General features: G+C 40.0%; 2 protein-coding genes and 1 long non-coding RNA gene across 3 annotated transcripts in view; 2 read left to right on the top strand and 1 right to left on the bottom strand.

Annotated features, from left to right (window-relative positions):
- LOC146451117 (uncharacterized) overlaps positions 1–22,741 on the bottom strand; it is a 114,156-nt gene that overhangs the window by 46,795 nt on the left and 44,620 nt on the right. The gene's annotated exons all lie outside the window — the stretch shown is intronic.
- Positions 1–22,741, top strand: part of LOC146451119 (uncharacterized) — a 140,852-nt gene that overhangs the window by 97,793 nt on the left and 20,318 nt on the right. Inside the window, exons 6-7 of the mRNA XM_085099535.1 lie at positions 6,111–6,897; positions 7,360–7,563. Of these exons, the coding sequence (XP_084955661.1) occupies positions 6,111–6,897; positions 7,360–7,554 (982 nt within the window). The 3' untranslated portion in view covers positions 7,555–7,563. The remainder of the gene's footprint in view (positions 1–6,110; positions 6,898–7,359; positions 7,564–22,741) is intronic.
- Positions 14,622–17,936, top strand: LOC146451122 (uncharacterized). The gene is made up of 3 exons (XR_014860095.1): positions 14,622–14,840; positions 17,583–17,720; positions 17,818–17,936. It is a non-coding gene; the product is annotated as an uncharacterized LOC146451122 (long non-coding RNA).

Here is a 22,741-nt window from a genome sequence, read left to right as displayed (position 1 = left end):
GGTTCCAAGTACAAGGGATTACTAAAAGGGAATCCTCTCACCTTTAGACTCTAAATCTTCGAGGCCGATAAAAGAAGGCGTATCTTTTAATAGGTCTATAAATTTTGCCGTTGAAGTCGACGGCGTCTTTGGAGCTGGCCCACCACCAGTGTTGTTCTGTTCCTTTAATTGCCAACTCAGTAAATTCTCTCCTGGCCTGGGAATGTAAACTTTTTCACTTTCAGCAAACTTCGGCGGCTGTCCTCATCACAACTTCCACAGCGTTCACGGTATCCTCAATTTTCCAAATGTCATTATTTATCTGGTTCGTGAAGCTGTTTGTTAGTTTGCTATGAATAACTGAAAGTTTTCCTTCCACTTTTTTCGTCAAAGCGGCATTTCGGACGACCTAAAATTTTGTTTACGGGCTTTGCGTGAGATAGCCAGGGAAGCCATTGTTGCGCAACTCTCTTACCATGGCAACAGTATACGAAGAGAGAATTATGGGTCTCTAACCTCGGGTTAGCCGCGTCTATCACCAGATTAAATAACTGAGCTTTGAGTAACGGTAACCACGAGTTAACAAACCTGCGGTTAAGAAATTTAACCTTCGGTTAGCACTAAACTGAGGTTAGCTTAACCTATCTTTTGAACAACCGGGCCCTGGTAGATTTTACCAGGCACTGCAGCCGATAGTGTTGTATTTTATTTTCAGCCACGCGTAATAATTAATTACTAGTCGGACGATAACCTTTTGAGTGCAAGCGGTATTGGGTTACAGTCAGCTGTTGAGAATTTAAACGCGTTATAAGACTTTATCATGGGGAATAAAGTATCGTCGATTCCGAAGCTTAAATATTGCTAAACTTTAACAGTTTCATTCAATAAATTGAATAAAACTGAGTGACCTCTGGTGTATTCTCATGCGTTTGGGAGTTATTTTACCGTTTCGGGCGTTCTTTGAAATCATTGTCATTCCACTTCTTGACTCTTGAGGAATACAAATAGTATTTTCCCAACAGTCGCATGAGCCGTAAAATGTCAAGCGCACAGTATTGTATTGTTCGTTTCTAAAATTAGTTGCGATTGCAAAATCTTTAGTTATATGCATCAGTCACATCAGTTTTGTGTTACGAAATCTGCTACTGTATCTGCATTCATTTCACGTTACAAGTCTCCTGTATATCCTGACGCTTGCAATGCAAGAGTAAATTTAACTCACGTAAGCTTGTCGAGATTCTTTCTCAACAAAACCTTTGTCTATATAGGCAGAAGGTTGTTCCAAAGGTATATCCGAGCAAATTATGGATCAAAGGATGCCATCTATTTTTAACTGTTTGAAAAGGGAAACATCCATTTTTGTTACTTTCGATACAACAGTTCCTTCAGGTTGCACATTCACGTATTAAAATCCTCTGACCAGACAAAATATCATCAGATATATCTCGACCTGAATTTAATTGAAATGAAATTTGGAACCACCCTTTCGAAACTACAACTGATTGTTAAAACAAGAGTATGTCAGTTCAGGATTCTTAAAATGACTTTCTTAATAATTGTTATACCGTCAATGAGTGAAGTGAGACCGCGCATACTACATTTGTTTTTTGGAGCAAAAGTACAAAGAAATCAGGCTTGTTTTATTGCATGGAGTTATTGCTGTGTTACCTGGGAGTGAGCGTTTTTCCTCTTCCTCAAACCGTGAATTAAAATAAAGATCTATGTACTGTGAGAAATGCAGTTTTCTTGGTGAATTTTGTTTACTGAAATTATCACATTTAATGATTGCCATTGTAACGATTAAAATATATACATTACCAATAAATAAAAAATGAATGAATGAATGAATGAATGAATGAATGAATGAATGAATGAATGGATAAATGAATGAATGAATGAATGAATGAATGAATGAATGAATGAATGAATGAATGAATGAATGAATGAATGAATGAATGAATGAATGAATGAATGAATAAATGGATGAATAGATGGATGGAATCTTTATTTAAACACGGCATGAATGAATTAATGAATGAGTGAATGAATGAATGAATGAATGATTGAATGAATGAAGGAAGGAATGGATGGAGGAATGGATGGATTGATGTATGGATTGATGGATGGATGTATGGATGGATGGATGGATGGATGGATGCCTGGATGGAGGGAGGGAGAGAGAGGGAGGAAGGAAGAAAGGAAGGAAGGAGTATCTTTCCTGGGAATTTCACACGAGTAGCCCGTTTGGATTCAAATGAGAAGCTAGGAACCTGAGGTTCATCATTAAACTTGTACTTGGCCAATGCTAACTCCAATCCCCGATAGGCACAGTCATAGTATACGATCAGTTCGCGTTTCTACCATTCAGTATGTCCTTTTTCAGCAAGACTGTACTAATGTACAGGCAAATTTAAACTTTGGTGCTTTGTTAAGGACAACACGGAAGAGACATGTCACGAAAAGCTAATCTACGAGTTTTACTTTCTAGAATTAAAGCTGCAGAAAAAAACATCTTGAATAGAACGTGATTAAGCTAAAGTGAGGGGAAGGTTATTCATTATGGTGGTAATTTGACCGACCTGATCCAGCAAGATTCCTCTTAACTCAGATAAACCAGCATCTCTAAAGTTGAACCAACGTTTACAGAACTGCTGAAACTTGACCAAGGTGCTTCTGGGAGATTAATTAAGATTTATTTATTTTTCTTTTTGTAGGTTTTTCAGCAAGCAGAGGCGCGCGTAAGCCTTCATAGGTTCCACAATTATCATAGCACGCTCAAAGCTCTCAAGAAATACACGAAAGTTACATGGTACCAAGGACTGAAGAATATTACTCTGTCTGGAACGTTCATCCAGATTGCAGCTGCACGCAGACTTCTTCTTCTTCCTTTTAAGGTGAAAGGAGCAAATGACGCTAAAAACCACCCACCACTCACTTTCAGACCGAAGTTATCGATATCTATATGTGATTGCGTTCACAGAGCAAGATAATTAAGAGCGGCTGCCAGTAAGAATTGAGAACTGAATTTCAGCAACCATTTGGTCGCATTTCTGATATTTTGTCTGAAGATATTCTTGGATTAACTATTTTCGAAACTCATATTTTAAAGTTCCAAGGTATTTTATTTTTTGAGAAAATTGCGAGAGTTTGAAATGCAGCCTAGGTGCGGTCACGGTCAGATGAAAACCGCGAAAATTTAGGTCAAAGGACGAAACCCCGTTCAAGGTGTAAAATAACCCAATGAACTTGAAACTTTACACAAACCGAGACCAACCATCTCATAAGAAAATTAATACAATAACCATTCCAAACCCACTGGCTGCTTTCTAAAGCATGCAGATTTGTGCACGCTACTCAAAATGGCCTTAAAACTAATGCCTATTATGTGGATAACGCGCACGTGGTCCTGGCCAGGCATCCTGCGCTTAGAGGGCGCTTTTAGAAACTGCAAATAATGAAAAGTACTGCTTGTGGACCAAGCTACGACTACCCTGGTGATGAAAACATCAGCGAAGTTACATTTGTTCAGTGTCACGTTGGCTTATTGATTTGAGCCGTCGCTGCTAAAAAGACAGGAAAGTCACACGTTTTTCTTCATTTTACTGATCGACTGCAATTTCGTTGCACATGTTTCGTAGGCTAATTGATCGGTATAAATATATTATTTTAGAGCAGAATAGGAAAAAAATCTGGGATCGAAAAACATTGAATGGTCGTCTTCAGTCAATCTGATTAGTTTTAGGGCCCAATATGTGATGTTTGGAAGCAGTCACGGGCTCCAGATTAGAAACACTTTTATTTTAATGAAAATAGGCATTAATTTCAAGGCCATTTTGAGTAGCGTACACAAATCTGCATGCTTTAGAAAGCAGGCAACGAGTTTGGAATGTTGATTGTATTAATTTTCTTTTGAGATGGTTGGTCTCGATTTGTGTAAAGTTTCAAGTTCATTGGGTTATCTTACACCGTGAACGGGGCTTCGTCCTTTGACCTAAATTTTCGCGGTTTTCATCGGCCCGTGACCGCACCTAGGCTGCATTTCAAACTCTTGCAATTTTCTCAAAAAATAAAATACCTTGGAACTATAATATGATGATTTTCGAAAATAGTGAAATCAAGGGTATCTTCAGGTGAAATATAAGAAATTCGACCAAGTGATCGCTGAAATCCAGTTCTCGATTCTTCCAGGCAGCCGCTCTTAACACCTCAAACTCTCTACCCTTTCGAGCAGCACATATCTATAATAGTCAATATAAGGAAGTATCTCGGCCGTGGGCTTTGGTTTTACTAAGGAATGAGGAAGGTTTTGTCTCTCAAACCTCTCAAACCAAAAATCTCTCAAACCAAAAATGTCCAATGTTCCATTAGAGTGTCATCTCTTGTCTTCTCTCTTCCCCCGGTTAGAGAATACAACAGGTGAGCGTGACCTATTCAGATAATGATTGTGGCTAGTTATGCTTCAAACCGTGCCGTATTGTTTCTACCCTATGTTTTTTTTAACGCACCAAGAAAAATGAACGATGGAAGTTTGGTTTATTTCCTATATTCGTGATTTGATCAAGTGAAACGTATGTTTGCCTTTGTTTCAGGGCTTTGACTTCGAACTGGTCGCGGCAAAACTTTGCCAGGAATTTGTGGAATGTCTCTCCCACGAAAAAATTGCAGCTTTCTTGAGCAAGGTTGCAGCCCAAACTGGTATTGAATGGATTGAATCAGCCGACTCTTTTGAAATTTCAGGAACTTTTAAACAGGTGGAAGAGTCCCGTACCAGGTTGAAGCAGGTTATACATAAACCCAATGAGATAGTGGTACTTGATGAAATAGCAGTAAAGGTACGGTACCTGACGACAGAAATGATAGGCGGAGAGGTTTAATGAGCTGCTCAGATGAGCTTTGATTCTGCAATGCGTTTTTAAAGTCGTGCGCTATACTCCGTACGCTATTTTCTTTTCCGGCAACACAGACCGTCTTAGCTTCAAGGTATATAAGTAAATAGCCATTATTTGACACGAAGGAATCGCACGGATATTTCAGGGTCGCCCAACCGTTGATTTGTGAATATGTGTTCGGATGGCGTAAATCCCCTTACAAATTCAGAATGAATATTTAGGAAAGCAGCGTTTTTTTTGGTATTTTGTCATCTGAAACTTGCGTAACTTGGGCAAATTTAAGAATTCATTGGTGATTGGCTGGTCAAAAGGGAACCCGCTACGTTTACTAAATTCAGTAGTTGCCTTAGGCTCAATTACGAGCCACTCCTGACGGGACACATCATTACTAAAACAAGTGGATTTTATGCGGAGCCTTTTTTTCAGAGGGAATGTTACAGTCACTTTTTGCATCCATTCTTAGCGTTATTTTTTTGAAGATCGAGTGGTCAGCTGGTGACGTTTTGCATTCCACATAACGGACAAGTTGTCGGACATTTGATCAAGATCCTAGAGGCTTCGTAGAAATTAGAATGTGTTAAAGTTATCGTGTATTTGTTTGTCTTTTTTCTGTGAATGTACATCACAGCTCTTAAAGTCTGCCTCCTCTGGAAATAGTCAAGGGAGAAGCGAACAGCACCCTCTAACTTCGGAAATAGCGAATTCTTCCGTAAATTTTCCTGCGACTTTTAAAAAGCTAAAGAATACAAACAGCTCACACCGTGTGAACTTACTTGACACAAATATACCATTTAAAGGGAGAAAACGGTTCTGGAAGCAGAAAATTACCCTCAAAGTATTTTTCCTCAATATTATCGTTTTCTGACGTGGATATTGTACAAGGACATTTTCTGTTTGAAGAAGCGGACAGCGATCAGCCTGAGAGCTAGACTCGAGTGTAAAAACAGGCAAAACTTTTAAAATATTTTAAGGAATTTTTAATTTGTTTATCTTTACTTTTTAGTGTGTTGAGGAGGGTACTCCTTTCACTGAGCAGCAAAGATTGGAAAGTGAACTCGTGAGCATGCGTCAATCGCTTGACGACGAAATACGTTTACGCAGCACAAGAGAGAGAGATTTAACGGAGAAGGAAAGAACTGTCGAACAGCTACAGAGAAGTTTAGAACAAGAGCAACAAGAAAGATCAAGGCTGGACGAGGAAATAAGGCAAGTGAGAATTACTTGTACTGAGTTGGAGGAAAGGCTGCAAGCTGAACAGCGGTCAAGTCAATCCGTTGAACGTGACCTTAGTGAGCTACAGCGTCGCTTGGAACAGGAACAACAGCAGAAGGAAGCTTTGGAAGAAAGGCTGAGAAGCGTTGAACTTCAAATGGAAGAAAAACGAAGATGTCATTTATCTGCCGAAAGAGAATTGCCGTCAGCTATGCCTGCAGCAGAAGAAGCAGTAGATGAATACCAGAGTGGTCAGTCATGTGACTGGATCATTCAACGGGAGGAGATTGTATTAAGCGAGGATATTTTAGGCAATGGGGCCTGGGGCAGAGTGCGAAAGGGCATATTTCGTGGTTGCCAGGTTGCTGTAAAAGAAATCCATAACCTCATCCTGTCTGATTACAATCGTAGACTTTTTGATCGTGAGATGAGCATTGCGTCGCGTTGCCGCCATCCAAATCTCCTGCAATTCATTGGTGCCACAAACGACGATGGTAGTCCCTTGTTTGTTACTGAACTACTTGACAAAAGTTTACAACAAGTCTTACATCGGCGCGCTTTAAATAAAGATGAAATAACCATCCTTGCGCTGGATATCGCAAAAGGATTAAACTACCTCCATCTTAATAAGCCGCGACCAATCATGCATCGAGACATCAGCAGTGCGAATGTGTTGTTATGGAGACGAGGAAAGTCTTATAGAGCCAAGCTGTCTGACTACGGAGCCGCAACTTTCATGCGTCAGAGCATGACAGAGAACCCAGGAGCACCAATATATGCTGCACCCGAGGCATTAACGAGGCAACAAACATCTAAGGTAAAGGAGATCGTCATGGTTTCAACATCAGTAAATATGATTAAAGTTGAAGACACGTTAGAAATGTATATTTAGTTATATGGAAAAGAAAATCACCCTCTCTGTCTTAAATGCATTTACATGTTATCAGTAGCTATAAGAGAAAAAAAATGTCAATTTTAAATGTTATCTTTTCTAAAACAGCTAGCTGGAGGTTTGCAAATGTGATATTAATTATTATAAAACTTGGGGAAGTTTTCTTTTAATTTTCTCCACGAATTATTAATGGTTTGAGAAGCTGTATCGAAAACTCCAAAGAGTGTTTTACCCGACTTCCAAACACCTCGAAGCTGGATATAAAAAGTGGGCCGCGCTCCTTTTTAACCCAAAACTTCTTGATGTTTTGAAATGGGATGAAACACTCTTCCTCTAGTTTGTTATAGTACATACACCACTAATATTTCTTATGCTTCATTCGGCCAGGTGGACGTGTATAGTTTCGGTGTGCTGTTGTGTGAAATGTGCATCCGCGAGCAACCTGATCCCCAAGAGCTCCACAATCAGATTGGCCGAGTGAATGGTGTTCTACGAGGACTGATTCAGCGATGTGTTGAGAGGGATCCTGAGGCACGCCCTACCATGAGTGATGCTATTTACGAGTTGGAGCAACAACAATAAACCAACGCGGTATGAATTCTCGCAGAATTTAGAAAAAGTACACTCTTGAACAATAGATAGACAAACCTGAATGGAGGACTTTTGCATTGGTGTTGATCGTTATGAAACTTTTATAAAACCTTCAAGAACACCGCAGGAACCCCGTTCTCTTGGGATCTTGTACAAAATGATGAAATTAGTTGGAAAGTGTCGAAGGTTCCCGTAGAAATACAAGAAAGCTACTATAATTGAAACCCTGTGAGGCCACAGTAGGAATCCTAGAAGCACGCTGGACCATCGTAAGAATTGAAGGAGCGGATAACACCGTAGGAGCCTTAAGAAAACGATTATTGCAGCTCATCTGTAGGAACTCAGCATCACAGTCTCCATTTTTCCCAGGAGGCGTTCAGATTGTGTGTGCATGACTACTCGACAGAATTTTGTATAGACGCCTTTCCTTTTTGTAGGGATTGAGGAGAGCAACTGGTGCTCTCGTGGTTCGTTTTTCTATTTTAATAGCTAAATACGGGCATACAGTAAATCATATGTAGACTAATAACAGGAGACATGTAGTACCAAAGACACCGGTTGGATCTGTTTAGTCAGGTTATAACAACTACTAGCTGAACGAATGTCTTTGGACATAAACGACTGACATTAGAGCGATTTCCAATTGAGTGTCGTAAAACCAGAACCCAAAGTAATTACGCTGGCCAATCGCAAAAGATGCAAACAACACAACGAGCCAATCAGGATTCGAAGCACATGCGACCCAAGCTCAAGCTGTGTGGTTAATTCTTACTGGCGCCAAGCGCGGGAAAACGCGTGCGGCGAAAACACGATTGGTTTTGGTTTGGACTCCCATTGGTTGAGAAAGTGGCACTATAGTTTTGTTAACCAATCACAAAGTGTAGTAATGCAAAACTAAAGCAAACGCGAAATTACTTTCGACATTCAATTGAAAACTGCTATAAGGCCAAATAGGTAGAGTTAACTTTTACTGGAGAAAGGCACATCACCTCTTTTTCTAATCAACCTAAATGCTCCGAAGTTGTTGCTTTCCGTGTTTAATAATAAAATAGTGTCGATAGTCGACAATAGGCAAGATGTAAAACGTGACGTCACTGGTTCCTTAGAATTTGCATTATGATAGATGTAACACGTCATAAACATGTAATTTTGTATTTTATTGGTTAACACTTAAATTCTAGGTGTAAACAGTGGCTGCTTACACCGCATCATAAAAAGACTGGATTATATTCGATGCATGAGAAATTTCGGAAATCTTTCTCATTTTCTCATCGTTTTAGCGAGTTTTGATACTAGCTTTTTTTTAGACTTAGCCGCTTGATTCACGAAGCCCATCTATGTTAACTTAAATCCTGAGCAGAGGCGGCGAAGCGTTTTAAAACGTGGGGTGCTCATCTTTCACCCAGCCAGGCGCATACCCCTACACAAATTTTCCTAAATGCCCTTTGCGTTGTTCGTTGGCACAAGCAAACCTCTTTACAATCTTTACAGTGTCTAGTGTGTCCTTAATCGATTTGTGACAATGCATCAGTATTAGGCAGTGGTTCAGGCGGTCCCGCCTCATGGTGCTTCTTAGGTAGTTGTTGAGTCGTCTGAGAGCGGAGAATGTGCGCTCTCAAGTCGCGGATGCTACTGGTAACGTCAAATACACCCGTAAGAGTTTGTATACCTCTCCTAACAGTGTTTTGGTTTTGTTGAAAGCTTCGCACGTTGTCCATATATTATTCGTATATTCATTGGGTACTGCAGTTTGTACTGTATGAAACGTTTTACAACATATCATTTCGCCAAGCGCGATGCTGGTAAAACGATTTGTGAAAAGATCACTACATTGAATATTTTGCCAATTTTTATGCTGCGCTAGCGATATTTTTGGCACCAAAACGTGCCCAAAAACGTGCCCCCAATTTTTTTTTTTTTTTTGGGGGGGGGGGGGGGGGGGCAGGCTAGAGCCCCCTGCCCCCCTGCTCCATCGCCTTTATGCTAAGTATTGTTTCTTAGCAATTGACTATTGTTGGAGCAACAATAGTGTATTGTTAAGAAACAAGTTTGCTTGGAACATTGGCTGTCAGCGTGAAATCAAGCGGGTTTAAATTAATAAAATTATTATTAATATAATTAAATTAATAAATTTAAATTAATTGAGGGTCTCAGACCCAAATTAGGCCGGTGGAGAAACAAATATTGTAAAAGTGTGTTTAAGAACCGATAGGGTAATTGAAAGACCGATTTAGAATATTTTAATTATTAAGGTAACGGTTAATTTTGTATTTTAAAGAAAAGTAACAAGGAAAAATGGCCATTGCCAGTTATATATTTTTCGGGATAGCCCACTTTGCTTCTGAAACACGATCTATTGATCTCTCGCCGAAAACTTTCACTTCTTATTGGCCGTTGTTAGTTGCAGGCTCGGGTATTGTTAAAAGTTATTGTTCTTATGAAGTTCGCGTAAACGTTATGCAGGTATTGACTGTTTTATGCTAATGTTGGAATACTCCAAGAAGAATATTATACCTCAGATACTTGGCATCCAGAGCAGAAAGTTATCTTAATAGATTTGCAAAATCGCCTAACCCGGAACTTGAACTGACATGCAGGTCAAAAGGAGTGATTTTGGCGGAGAAGGGGAACCGTAGGTGGGACGTTCTTAGTAAACAGTGTATTATTAGCCTGTGAACAAGCTCCCAAGTGGGGTATAGGCCCGGGGGGGGGGGTACTCCCTTATATGGGCTATATAGGTATGTGCGGCGCCAAAGGGTATGGTTTTTCGACTGTTTTGGTCATAAATAGGGTATCGCTTTTAGCCATTTTGCCACTATTTTGGTAATAAATAGGGTATAGATTTTTGCACTCTAGTCCTGGGTTTGATTTTTTTTAGAAGAAGCTACTTCAGGTCATAAATAGGGTAGGGAAAATCGCAGATTTTGGTCATAAATAGGGTAAGGGTTTTGGGAAGCGGGCAGCACACCCCTACCCAATTTTTTTTGGAGTACCGCCCCCCCCCCCCCCGGGGTATAGGGCGAAAACATACAGTGCTCCGCTCGCACGGCTCGCCGATTATACCCCACTTGGGAGCCTGGGCTAGTGTATTATAGCCTTAATAATCGTGTTTGGATGGTCATATACTCGCTGTAATGATGATAACCACAAATAAAGTAATCTAATCTTTGTTTACACCTATGATTTTTCTCCATATAAACTAGCCTGCGAACGCAGACGTATTTCCGGCTGTCACTTGAAATACGTCTGCGTTCGTAGGTTACATATAAACAGGCCTTACTCATGAACTTGTTAAGGTTACCGTGTACCTTCAGGGGTGGCTTCAGTTAAACGGATATAGCGCCTCTCAGTCATCGCAGATACCCAAAACCCTATATCAAATTAAAGCTTATAGAACTGGGTATTCAAATATTTCATTGCTTTTCCAAGAAAATAAATTCCCAGGTTTTCCGTAAAGTCGGAACTTGAAGGTCCAGGTCATCGTTCAAGAGTTCCAACTCAATGCGATTTTTATATTTTGAAAGTTTGTTTTTTTCCTCCAGGTCAGGATCCCAAAAGCTTAAAAAACGCGTCGGGGTTTTCCTCAATTCGATTTCGTTCAAAAGTTACAAAACATTTTCAAAACTGCGAAAAAACCATGCGGAGTGAACGCACGGAAATGGCTTTCAAGAAAAGAATTTTTAGAATTATCGAATTCCCCAACATGTTTTTGTTGGTTACATATTTTTCTAGCATCTGGCCAAATTTTACTGAAATCGGCCAAATCGTTGTTGAGTAGTAACTCTTGAAAGTGTGCCCTGCAAGCGAAAATTAAAATTTGAGAAAACATAGCCTCTTCCAGGCTCCTAGAGAGACGCGCGAAGGAGAGAGCGAGGGGACGAAAACGACGGGGGTGGGGGAGAGGAAGAGAGGGAAAGAAGAGGAGCCTGTAATCATTCTCTTAAACACCTCATGCCGCCCACTTTTTCCAAAATGTGTCAACATGTCAAAATGTCAAACTTTTCATTGTCCGGGTTTCGAGTACTCACGCGAGTTCTCGAGTTCGCGCGGTTGTCCTTACATCGCTTCGATGTCGCGGACACCGAAAGGTTCCCCGGGTTTGAGATTTCAACCCTCAAAATCCTGTAGATTTTGCCAAAAAAAATTTGACGTGTCTTGGAACGAAAGTTCCCCGGGTGTACTTGTTCAACGCCGTTCGAAATAAGGAACTTATTAACGCGACGTTATGATATCGAGCGACGAGACTCTAGTGTTGGCAGATGTTGTGTCTTCGTTTGGTTGTATCTTCGCAAGCTGTAAAGAAACGAAGAGCTTTCTAGCGTCAGCTGCCTCATTTGTGCGAGGATCCTGGCCAGAATTTATGGCACGTTTCAGGATATGTTAAAATGCGGTTGACAGACCTGCACGACTCCCACTGTGTGTGCGTTGTTTTGATAAAAGCTTTTACAATGCAAGCATGTCTTTAAGCGATTTTCCTTTTGTATAAGAGCTTCTTCCCTTTTGATCAAAACGTGATGCGACCGCTCTGCTTAATAGTGTTTATCTTGATCGTGAGGGGGAATTCTCATATATACTGAATGGAGAGTTTCTTACTGACTATTCTGAGCCGTTAGGATTAGATATTGATATGCCATTGTGTATGCTAGCTCTGTGGCATATGTTAAAGTTTAGCGGATAGGATTAACTGCAAGATTTCAGGTAGCGCTAAATAAATTTTATCTGTGAAGATACAGGATCCGTGGATTTCTTTACTCGTGAATTCATGCTTATGCTATTGCACATCACTGCGGGAAGATTGAAACTGCCGCAGGGTGTTTGTTTATCACGGATATGAGTGTCTAACAGATCCTCGTCTTTCAAAGCTTATCATTGTTGTCTCTTGCTTTCGAGAGCTATAGCATTTGTTATACATTCGTCGCCAATTCCTATTGCTGCGGCCGAGAACCCTAGTTGTTTTAACTGCTCGACCTGATCTCTCATCACTGAAACCAACGGAGAAACCACTATAATGGTTGACAACGGCTTGACTTCACTTGAGCACAAAGCACTCGAGACGTACTCGAGGAAACAGTTGAATATCAAGCTCTTCCCGAAACCGGTGGGTAGAATGGCGAAAACGTCTTTCCCACGAGCTAGATTGGGGAAGCACGCTTTTTGCTCCTTCCTGAGTACTTTAACTTGCGGAAAATCTCGAAGACAATTCTCTAAAATTGAATTAAACTCAGTCTCATCAAAACCACGCGCGTGTGACACACTCGCCATTTTGACTCTTTCGCGATATCTTTTGAGTGATGTCTGAACTGTCAAAACTGACCAATCAGAGGGTATACCGGGAGCTGGTATACCGGCATGAGGTGTTTAAGAGAATGATTACAGGCTCCTCTTCTTCCCCTCTTTTTCTCTCCCCAGCCCTCCTCGTTTTCGTCCCCTCGCCCTCTCCTTCGCGCTTCTCTCTAGGAGCCTGGAACAGGCTAGAGAAAACAGCGCTTGAAAAAAATTTCTCGATACACAAACAAGTACCGCCCCCTAACGCCTTCATGGAAAATTAGCCAATCATTTTCCAAGTTATTTTTTCTTCCCGTCACCTCCTGTGAAAATTTTCTCGCTGGTTTGCACGCACTCGCGTTCCAGAGTAATCGAATCCTTCACCATTTTTTTGGATATCTGCGGTGTTTGTTGTATTTTGTAATCTGCAATGATTATGGGAAAAACAAAACGAGGACTGAAGCCGACCTCATCAAGCAAAGCTGTTGGGCCGAAGCAGAAGCGGCTGAGGAGTGTTAAATTATCAGCGCTACGGAATTATCGGGGAACCACCGTAACATGTAATGTCTCAGTCAAAGCGAAAATTGTTGCTGCTCTTCAGTCGAAAAGCCGGCGAATAAATCTATTCGAGCGAAATATTGTTGAGAATAACGAGGTTTCGAAATTGCTTATCGAAAGTTCGGGTGAAAATTCGCTCTTGAATGAACGTCCCAAATTTGTTAATGCTCAGGCTCACAAGTGATCTGATAACGTCCAGCCGCAAATGAAAAAAGGAAGCTCATGAAGCGCGATTCACGGACTCGCGAATTGAAACATTAACAAGCGCGTCTCCAAATATTCGCTTGCCGGGTTGGAAGATTTTAAGACCTGTACCTACTTTTAAGTGTAGCTTAAAGGTTTTGTCTTCTTTTATGTCAGTGTCGTACTCGAACAAACGCAAGTTCTTCCACTAAACAGACTATAAATACAGGATATTCGAAGTGCGATAACGTGAGGGATTCAAGACTATAGAAAGACCGTTCGCACAAATATCGCAACGGGTGGTTACACCGGCAGCAATATGCTGTCAATCAAAGTAAAATTTAACTTCCGGTGGAAATTGCTTACGTCCCAATTTCTCGGCAAATACTCACTCTGTTGCGAAAATTCTTTATTTGTTTGTAAGAACTTACTGGGAAGTTTATTTTTATCTAAAAAAAAAATGAAAGTCCAAAAATGTTCTCTCTGAAGGTACACGGTGCCTGATCGAGTGAGTAAATCAGTGTGTGAGTTAGTTAGTGATGTCAGTGAAAAAAGTAAGACTTTCCTTGTTTATTAGTATCCTTGTCAGGCCATACTCTCTTATGCGCCGACTTAAGTCCGTCAGCAGTGGTTCGACAGCGGGACGGCCTCCGAATAGCTCATTTTGAAGCTAGCTGTGTGCTTAGGGACCTGGTACTTAAGCTGAAGCGGCTGACTATTTTTTTATACAAACCTTAGTGTTCTTTGATATGTAGATGCAAACTGATTACCACAATAACGACGTGATTTTCATATTAGAAAAGCAGTGAAGTTTGCATCAACACAGAGTCAACTCCAGCCTCGCCCAGGTGACTAAGCTCAAAAATGTAAACTGTGCTGTTAATTTGGGCTCGGCAGCCCGGGATTTAAATTAGGTAAGTCAGAGCTCGCCACATTCAGCTCGTACCCAAAGCCGCCTGGTCCTCTTAGCCGCAGGAGGCTGGGCCCCACCGTCTAAGGGACAGGAAGCTCTGGGGACGAGAATGTTGTACACCCCAGAGAGTGAAGAACGCCATCTTATGATGAAGCCATGAATCGGACTGGAATGTCTTTAAATGGAGCTGGCCACAGTCGAGATGACCCTGAAAATTTGGAGATACCATTGGAATTTCCAACCACGAACCTGTATGAGTTGGAGGACAGGGTTTTCGGTGACAATTGGTCAATACCTTATAAACGAGAAGAATCTCTGGGAAAGTGTTAACAAAGTGCTGCAAGATTTGTTCAAGAAGGTTTGTAAGTGGGTTGGGTCAAAATGCAAACCTTTGTTTATGCAATTTGCGTTCTTTCCTTTTCGATCTTTTGACCCTTGGTTGTTGTCGTTCACGTTCTCCGGTGATGCATCTATCAATGTTAAACCCGAGGTGGGGTGTGTGTGTGTCCGTGGGGGGGGGGGGGGGGGAACCCGGGCATGTGTGGGGCATTTGACTTTTCGGAAGAATTTTTAGTCAAAATCCTCACCGTGGGGCCCCAAAATTAGGTCAAATCAGATCAAATATCCCCACCTTGGGGAAGTAATATCCCTTAAGTTCATAGTAGTTGTTGTGTATATTTTGCAAATCATTGATATAAATTGCCAAGCTTTTTTATTAATTCCTTTGATGCTTTGTGTAATCCGAGGAAAATAATCAACAAGTCTAGCATTTAAAGTGATGAAATCAAATGTAATTGTCGCAATCTTACAGAAACGACGCAGGGTGTAAACCATGTTGAGCTATACATGTACGAATTTAGCATTTCAAGTGACATAGTCAGATATCATTTAATTTTTTCCAATCTAACAGGAAAAAGTGCACCATGTTGAGATATACAAATGTAGCATTTTAAACGATTCCATGAATGAGATGTCACTGTTTCAATCTAACAGAAATGAAAAGTCTAACATGTTGAGCTATACAACGGAGCGCCCCGTGACCATCTATAGGATAGAGATTATTTGCAGGAAGTACAAGTCCAGTTTGAAATGCTTTCAATCTCCACACAGGCACTTCCAAGATGGCTGGCGCACAGACGAGCACATGGGACGATGTGACTTGGTCCCATTCCTCTGCACAAAAAAGCAAACGTCCCCACCTTGGGGCCCAGATTCATAGTCAAATTCGCGAGGGTGGGGAAGGCAATAGAGGTCAAATGGCCCACATATGCCTGCCCCCCCCCCCCCCCCCCCCCTCAGGCTTAACATTGATACTGAGATGGATAATGAATCAGACACTGAAAATACCGGGGCACCCAGCAACAGTTTTCTTTCAGATCCTTTGAAACACTGTTTTAGGCTATCTGGAGTGCCTGGAGCTCTGTAGGTTAATTTCAGGCCGAAACGATCCATTAAATGCCCCTGAAAATATTAGGTTTCTCATTTTAAACTCTTTTGCTTTGATTAATTGTAATTAATTCATGTTTGTATCGTTTTGACTGTTTGTGTTGTTTTGTCTGGCCGGACTGAAGCTTATATCAGGCCATTCTTTTCCTAATAATATACATACAAAAATTTCTGCAATCTGATTGGTGGAGAGCGTCTCAATTAATCCTAAATGTAGTGCAGAGATGTGAAATTGAGTGCAGAAAGTGTAGTTGTAAGGACTATGTCAATACAGTGAAAGAGCCTAGTATATATAGTTACTGATTGTAACTGACCCACTGATTATTTTCCACTGATCTACTCCCAGATTTTAGTGCAGCGTTACTATTGTGAAAGCTTAAGGGCAGTCATTTGAAGTCTGTTTGTCCATATGGGAGTTCTGTACCATAAACTTGTCATCAATTAATAAAAATGAGAGACCATCGTAGTTGCCTACCCAACTTAAGCAGCTGTGAAGAAAGGCTGAAGAAATTCAGGCTTGAATGAGATTCACCCATGACCTCTGTGATACCAGTGTAATGCTCTACCAACTGAGCTTAATCAAGCTACCTGAGAACTAGTTATCTTGTGAATCTGTGATACAGTCAGCTCTCAACTTATGTACATGCACCCTGCCATTGTTGACACCCTGCTACATGCATTAAGGACAGGAGCTAAATTCCTGGCCAAAACTATAAAGAAATGTGTGGAAGTAACTCCCTCTTTTACAGACTCCCACTGTTGTAGAATTGTCGACACTGCATGAAATCCCAAACTAACATTTTTGTTGTTTTGCTCTCGTTACAATGGACATTGTACATTTTGAATGGCATATTTATATACTGATTCTTCTGGTTGTTATACCCTGTCAACAAAAATGATGACAAATGAAAGAATATAATTATGTTATTAATAATTATTGTCATTCAACAATTTGTCCAAGGTGTCTGCTCTGATCTTCAAAGTACTTCTGCTGTACTTTATTTACATTATTTTCAGGCATTACTACCTTGGTTTTGTCATTTCAATGTTCTTAACAGACTTTCATCTTCATTCAGATTGCACTTGATATTCCTTCTTCTTTGTCTCCTAACTGCCATCACACTGATCATCATCATCATCATCCTCATCATTCGACTCTTGAGGTAGGGACGCAGGAAACAACTGTGCTCCAAACATCACTTCATTAATATACTGATATTTAACATGCATGCATGTACAACTTGAAATTGGGTCAATTTCATTGTACCTGGCTATTGAATTAATTGTGGACTTTCTTGATAATGGGAACCAAATGATATAACAAGAGTTGACCGTATACCAGAATAGAGGTCAAACAGTGTCTGAATAATCTTTTTCTAGTTCTTTCCTTTGCCTTGTTGGTACCAGGTGGTCTGGTAATTAAGATATCAGACTTTTAATTGGAAGGTTGATGGTTTGCATCTGGTCTCTGCAGTTTTGTCAGATGAGAAGCCTTATTACATAGAATTTTTTTGTCTCACCACAAAGACCAATGGATGCCAGTTTTTAAAGCATTTTTAATATAAAGTGAATTGTAAAAAATTGCCAGTGGTACCCTGCCATGGACAAAAATCTTGTTATCGTTGATGTTATCATTAAACTTTGTATTCTTTAGGTCTTTCTGAGGCTGATGAAAGCTGTAGAAGATTTATGGAAAGAGCACTGCCTGAGTGTTTCAAGAAGGTGTGTATAATTTACTTGTCAAGAAATTATCGAATAAATGGACAATCAATAGTGTTCACTAAAACTATGTGTAAGCCATGTCTGTGTGTAATTGAATTAAATTTGTTGATTCTTTAAATTGCGATTTAGAGCATCATTTTAGTGTAACTATGTTTTGTGTATTTTAGCTATTAACAACACAAGCAGTGCACAGTTGGGGTCCTGAAATCCACGATGGAATATATGACATGCTTCATCTTCTCCTGGACTTGATTGTCGCTAGACTCAAATACAAGCCGGTGCCATTTGGACTACTAGACCTGTTGACACAGGTATTGTATTTACCAAACTTGATAAAAGTTGCAGTTGTTGAGATTAATAATATTAGTAATGTTAAGCATACACAACAGTGACAAGCGTTACCTATTTTAAGTTTCATGTGTGCCTCTATAGTTGTATTTATATCTCAGAAACTAACCACATTCTGCTACCTTTCTAACCCTGTCATCAGTTTTTGTTAGTTTGTTGTTTTGCTTTGCAGAGGAAATCAAAGTAAGAGGGGAAAAGAACACCTCATTAACATTTTAAATTTTATCTCGAAGGTGCCAACATAACCCTTTAACCCCTGATGTCAAAGAACAAATTCTTCTATCTTGTCACTATGCTTTTCTCATTAAAGAAGGCCTGGCGCACGCTACTGGTGTACACTACCAAAAATCGAGGTTCATTTTACTTTTGTGAAATAATTTGAACTCTGATCAAATTGAAAATTGGCACAGACTTCAAGTTTCTAGACTTCTTTCGGTTGAAGGAATGTGTTTTCATTGAAAGGTTTTGTGAAAAGAGAAAATAACGTCACAATGGTGAAAAGGCCACGCGTAACATTTGCAGTCTGATCGGCACATTTTTTAATTTCTCAGCTTCAAGTTACAGAAAACAAATTTGCTTTCTCCCTAAGTGAAAACAAGTTATGAGTTTTCATTATCTCGAAAACTGTGTCTAAGAATTAAAAAATAAGTAAGTTATAGTAATGAACAGCAAGGGGACTGATAATTTACCTTCATCGTGAGCGACGAGATCAACCTTTTTCAGACCAGCTTTGCTGAATTTTTAGTCCTTGCTGAGATCCAAATAAAAGACATTCCAAATACTCATAAGTTGAGCTTCCATCCTAGGATATTGTTTTTTAATTCAGAGAGCTTGTCCTTAAATTGCAATATAGTTTTCAAGATCAGACTGTGATTTTTAAGACCAAAAATACAGTTCGGCGTGCCTTAGCGCGAATTACGATGTGCCACAGCACAAAGAGGTATGCATAACCTGTGCATAAGTTGTGCCTAAAGTGTGCGTAAAGTTGTGCCAAACTGTGTGCTGGGTGTGCCAAAACTGTGCCTAAGTTGTGCCAAAGTCGAGCTTACGAATATTCGCTTTGTGTTTGACCTTTGCTGCTTTCACAGTGTGTTCGTGTTGATTCATTCTACGATGCTACCTTTGTTAAAAGACTGATGAGGCATTTTGAAAAACCTTTTGATCTTCTTATCTTCGCAAGAAAACAACATCTTAAAAAGAATAAGAGCGGAGATCAACCTTTTTCAGACCAGCTTTGCTGAATTTTTAGTCCTTGCTGAGATTCAAATAAAAGACATTCCAAATACTCATAAGTTGAGCTTCCATCCTAGGATATTGTTTTTTAATTCAGAGAGCTTGTCCTTAAATTGCAATATAGTTTTCAAGATCAGACTGTGATTTTTAAGACCAAAAATACAGTTCGGCGTGCCTTAGCGCGAATTACGATGTGCCACAGCACAAAGAGGTATGCATAACCTGTGCATAAGTTGTGCCTAAAGTGTGCGTAAAGTTGTGCCAAACTGTGTGCTGGGTGTGCCAAAACTGTGCCTAAGTTGTGCCAAAGTCGAGCTTACGAATATTCGCTTTGTGTTTGACCTTTTGCTGCTTTCATAGTGTGTTCATGTTGATTCATTCTACGATGCTACCTTTGTTAAAAGACTGATGAGGCATTTTGAAAAACCTTTTGATCTTCTTATCTTCGCAAGAAAACAACATCTTAAAAAGAATAAGAGCGGAGAACCTTGCAAAAAGACAATCAAAATAGTGTACTGTCGCTTGAAGTGTTGGAAAATTAAACCTGCAACGCACGCGGGGCGGCCAACCATAATTTGTTTTTAAAAATAGCTGTACCCTTCAAGACAACGTTTTAATTCCCATGCACAGGAAAGAAAAGATTTGGTGAGTATAAGATTTTAGTTCAGTGTAGATAATTTCAATTTTCAAGCGTATAAAAAAAGTTGACAATTTTAGGCGGTCGGAGAAGACGCATTAATTAGTCTTATTCACAAGTGTTCGATTACATGTAATGCGATTTGCTCTGTGAATAAACAAATTACAAGATATTTAGGATCTTGTGTCTTATAGGGGGCCTCGATCGATAGCAACGGTCGATATGTCGGTCGACTCAAGACCGACTGACGGTCGAGATCTCGGTCGAGCCACGGTCGCTACTCGGTCGACACTCGGTCGATAATTGGGGATGACTGGGTCGATGTTGTGCCGCTATGGCGGTCGTAGTATCGACCGAGGTGGCTGTCGGCCGATATAGATAGCAATACACTGACACTTCACCGACACATCACCGATACTTCATCGATATTTCACCGCTTACCGATCGGCCGATATATCGGTCAATATTCTATCGATATGTTTTATCAACACTTCGTCCTTATCTCGATCGGCATTCGTGTACCTACCCCACTGATCTATCGGTCGTCATATCAGTTGATGGCCAATAGAGTAACTACCGATAGTCGGTCGATAGTCTGTCGTTATCTCATTTTATTCTTCCACTATTGCATCATTTTACCATATTACCGTGTAGCATGGAAATTTTGCGTGTTCGGATTTTGCGAATTTACCTTGATCCGCAAAAATTAGCTCCCGTAGAAAAAAGGAAACCCGCAAAATAAAACGCCGCGAAAATTAACTCCCTTAAGTAATTAAAAACTCTGCTTTTAATAGACTTTTACCACTGGGGTGAAATACATTATTTATTTATACTTAAACAAGAACAGTAACATGATTTTCCATGGGAACAAGAAACCAGAGCTTAGATACATACGGTATTCTGTATCCAGACAGACAGTTTGCAAAGACCAGAAAAGCTCTGTTTTCAAAACATAAGCAGCTTTGCCGTGTCAGCAAACGAAATTCAAGAGAATTTCACCATCATTGCGGATACTGAAAATCAACTGCACAAATACTATGCGTTGCCATAATTTGTGATCTATGAGTTGACGATACCTTCTTGCTTTTAAAGCCCCTAAACAAACGTAAGGGAGTTTTTCAATGAAAGAAATTGTTTTCGACGCAACTCGCAAAATATCCGCGCGTATTATATGTTAAACCATGGAATAACGTGTAAATCATCAATTACTCTCAGGATCTTTAGTCTTAAAACAAGTAGCCAAACAACCAAACAAGAAACAAGGAAACTCATGTAGAACTCGCATGGTACTTGTGTCAAAACTTACCTACATAAATAAATAATTTTAAATGATGTTTAACAAGAGAATATTATCTTATCTGGAGTTGAAACAACAGTCAAACAAGCGAAAACTGCTTAAACGTCCATAAATGGTCGCCTAATAGTCCGAAGTCATATTTAACTAATCGTACGCAACGATGTCTCGTTAATGGTTCTCTTTCTAGAATCTGCTCACTTAAATGTGGGGTACCGCAAGGAACAATCCTTGGCCCCCTTTTATTTCTTATTTATATTAATGACTTGCCAAACTGCTTTACTTCGTGCCAGCCTAGGATGTATGCCGATGACACCCACATCACATATGCTGGCGTTGATGTGAATTCAATACAGTTAAATCTGAATCACGATTTAGATAACCTAAACAAATGCAGCTTATTTCCAATAAACTTACTTTGAACACTACTAAAACTGAATTCATGCTAATTGGCTCCAGACAAAAATTGAGTACTTTGTCGAACCCACTTGAGCTCTCGATTAATAATGTTCCGATAGAACACGTTTCCTCTGTCAAATCGCTAGCCTAAGGATAGTTAAGTTATTTCTTATTTTTATACTCCTGATAGATTTTACCGTGTTTAAAAAAAGATTTATTGATTGATTGATTGATATTGTGTCCGTATTAAAGAGGTGTCCGTTAGGAGAGGTTACACAGTTCGGATTTCTCTGTATTTGCGATTTTTGCTTATAAGCTACTTGCGTTCTCTCTTTTCCTATCACACTTTACTTGTCTTTTCTTTTGTTGTTCTTGTATAATTTTGACGCGGACTTATACTTTGCCGTTGCAGGCAAAATCATCTTTTCTTTTCATGTCGACCGAGTATCGGCCGATGTATCGACCGATACTTTACCGATACTTCACCGACGGCTCACCGATATATTGGCGACACACTGCCGATGCTACCGCGACCGACTGTCGGTCGATCTCTCGACCGAAGGTGATCCAATGATCGGTCGATCCGTCGCCTATATAGCGGCCGATGCTCGACCGACACTCCCCCGCTACTCGACTGACAATCGACTGATACTCGGTGGATGCATCGACCGAGATCTCGACCGTCAGTCGATCGTGAGTCGACCGACATATCGACCGTTACTATCGATCGAGGCCCCCTATAAGACAAAAGATCCTATCCGATATTTATACCGCTCGGGTTCATAGTATTTAAACTTCTTTTAGCTGTGTTTTGGACTCTAAAAAAATGGGAAATGTTTTACTAATGGCAAAACACAAATCTGATGGAGTTCCAAATTGCTGTTTCATCAAATTAAATTATCTATTCAAAACAAAATGTGTTTTACTTGTACTTGTACAATTTGTACTTGTGGCAACAAACTCGTGCTGAATAAATAACTCTGTCACTAGCTCTCCGTTATTTTAGGGTTAACTGCTAACTATAACTAAATCCCTACAACTGTCAGAAACCTCGAAAGCTGAATTTTTTGCTTTCACTATAAAATTTAGCGCCACCCGAAAAATGTAAACAATTTATGAACCGCAAGCGTTTTTATTTTCCGTAATTACATAGTGTTAAATATAATGATTCAAGTTCTAT

Source organism: Pavona decussata, unplaced genomic scaffold (assembly GCF_977016875.1).
Source record: "Pavona decussata unplaced genomic scaffold, jaPavDecu1.1 SCAFFOLD_396, whole genome shotgun sequence".
Lineage (NCBI taxonomy): Eukaryota > Metazoa > Cnidaria > Anthozoa > Scleractinia > Agariciidae > Pavona > Pavona decussata.
The sequence above is the reverse complement of the archived record's forward strand: the minus strand, read 5'-3'. Positions and strand labels throughout refer to the sequence as shown.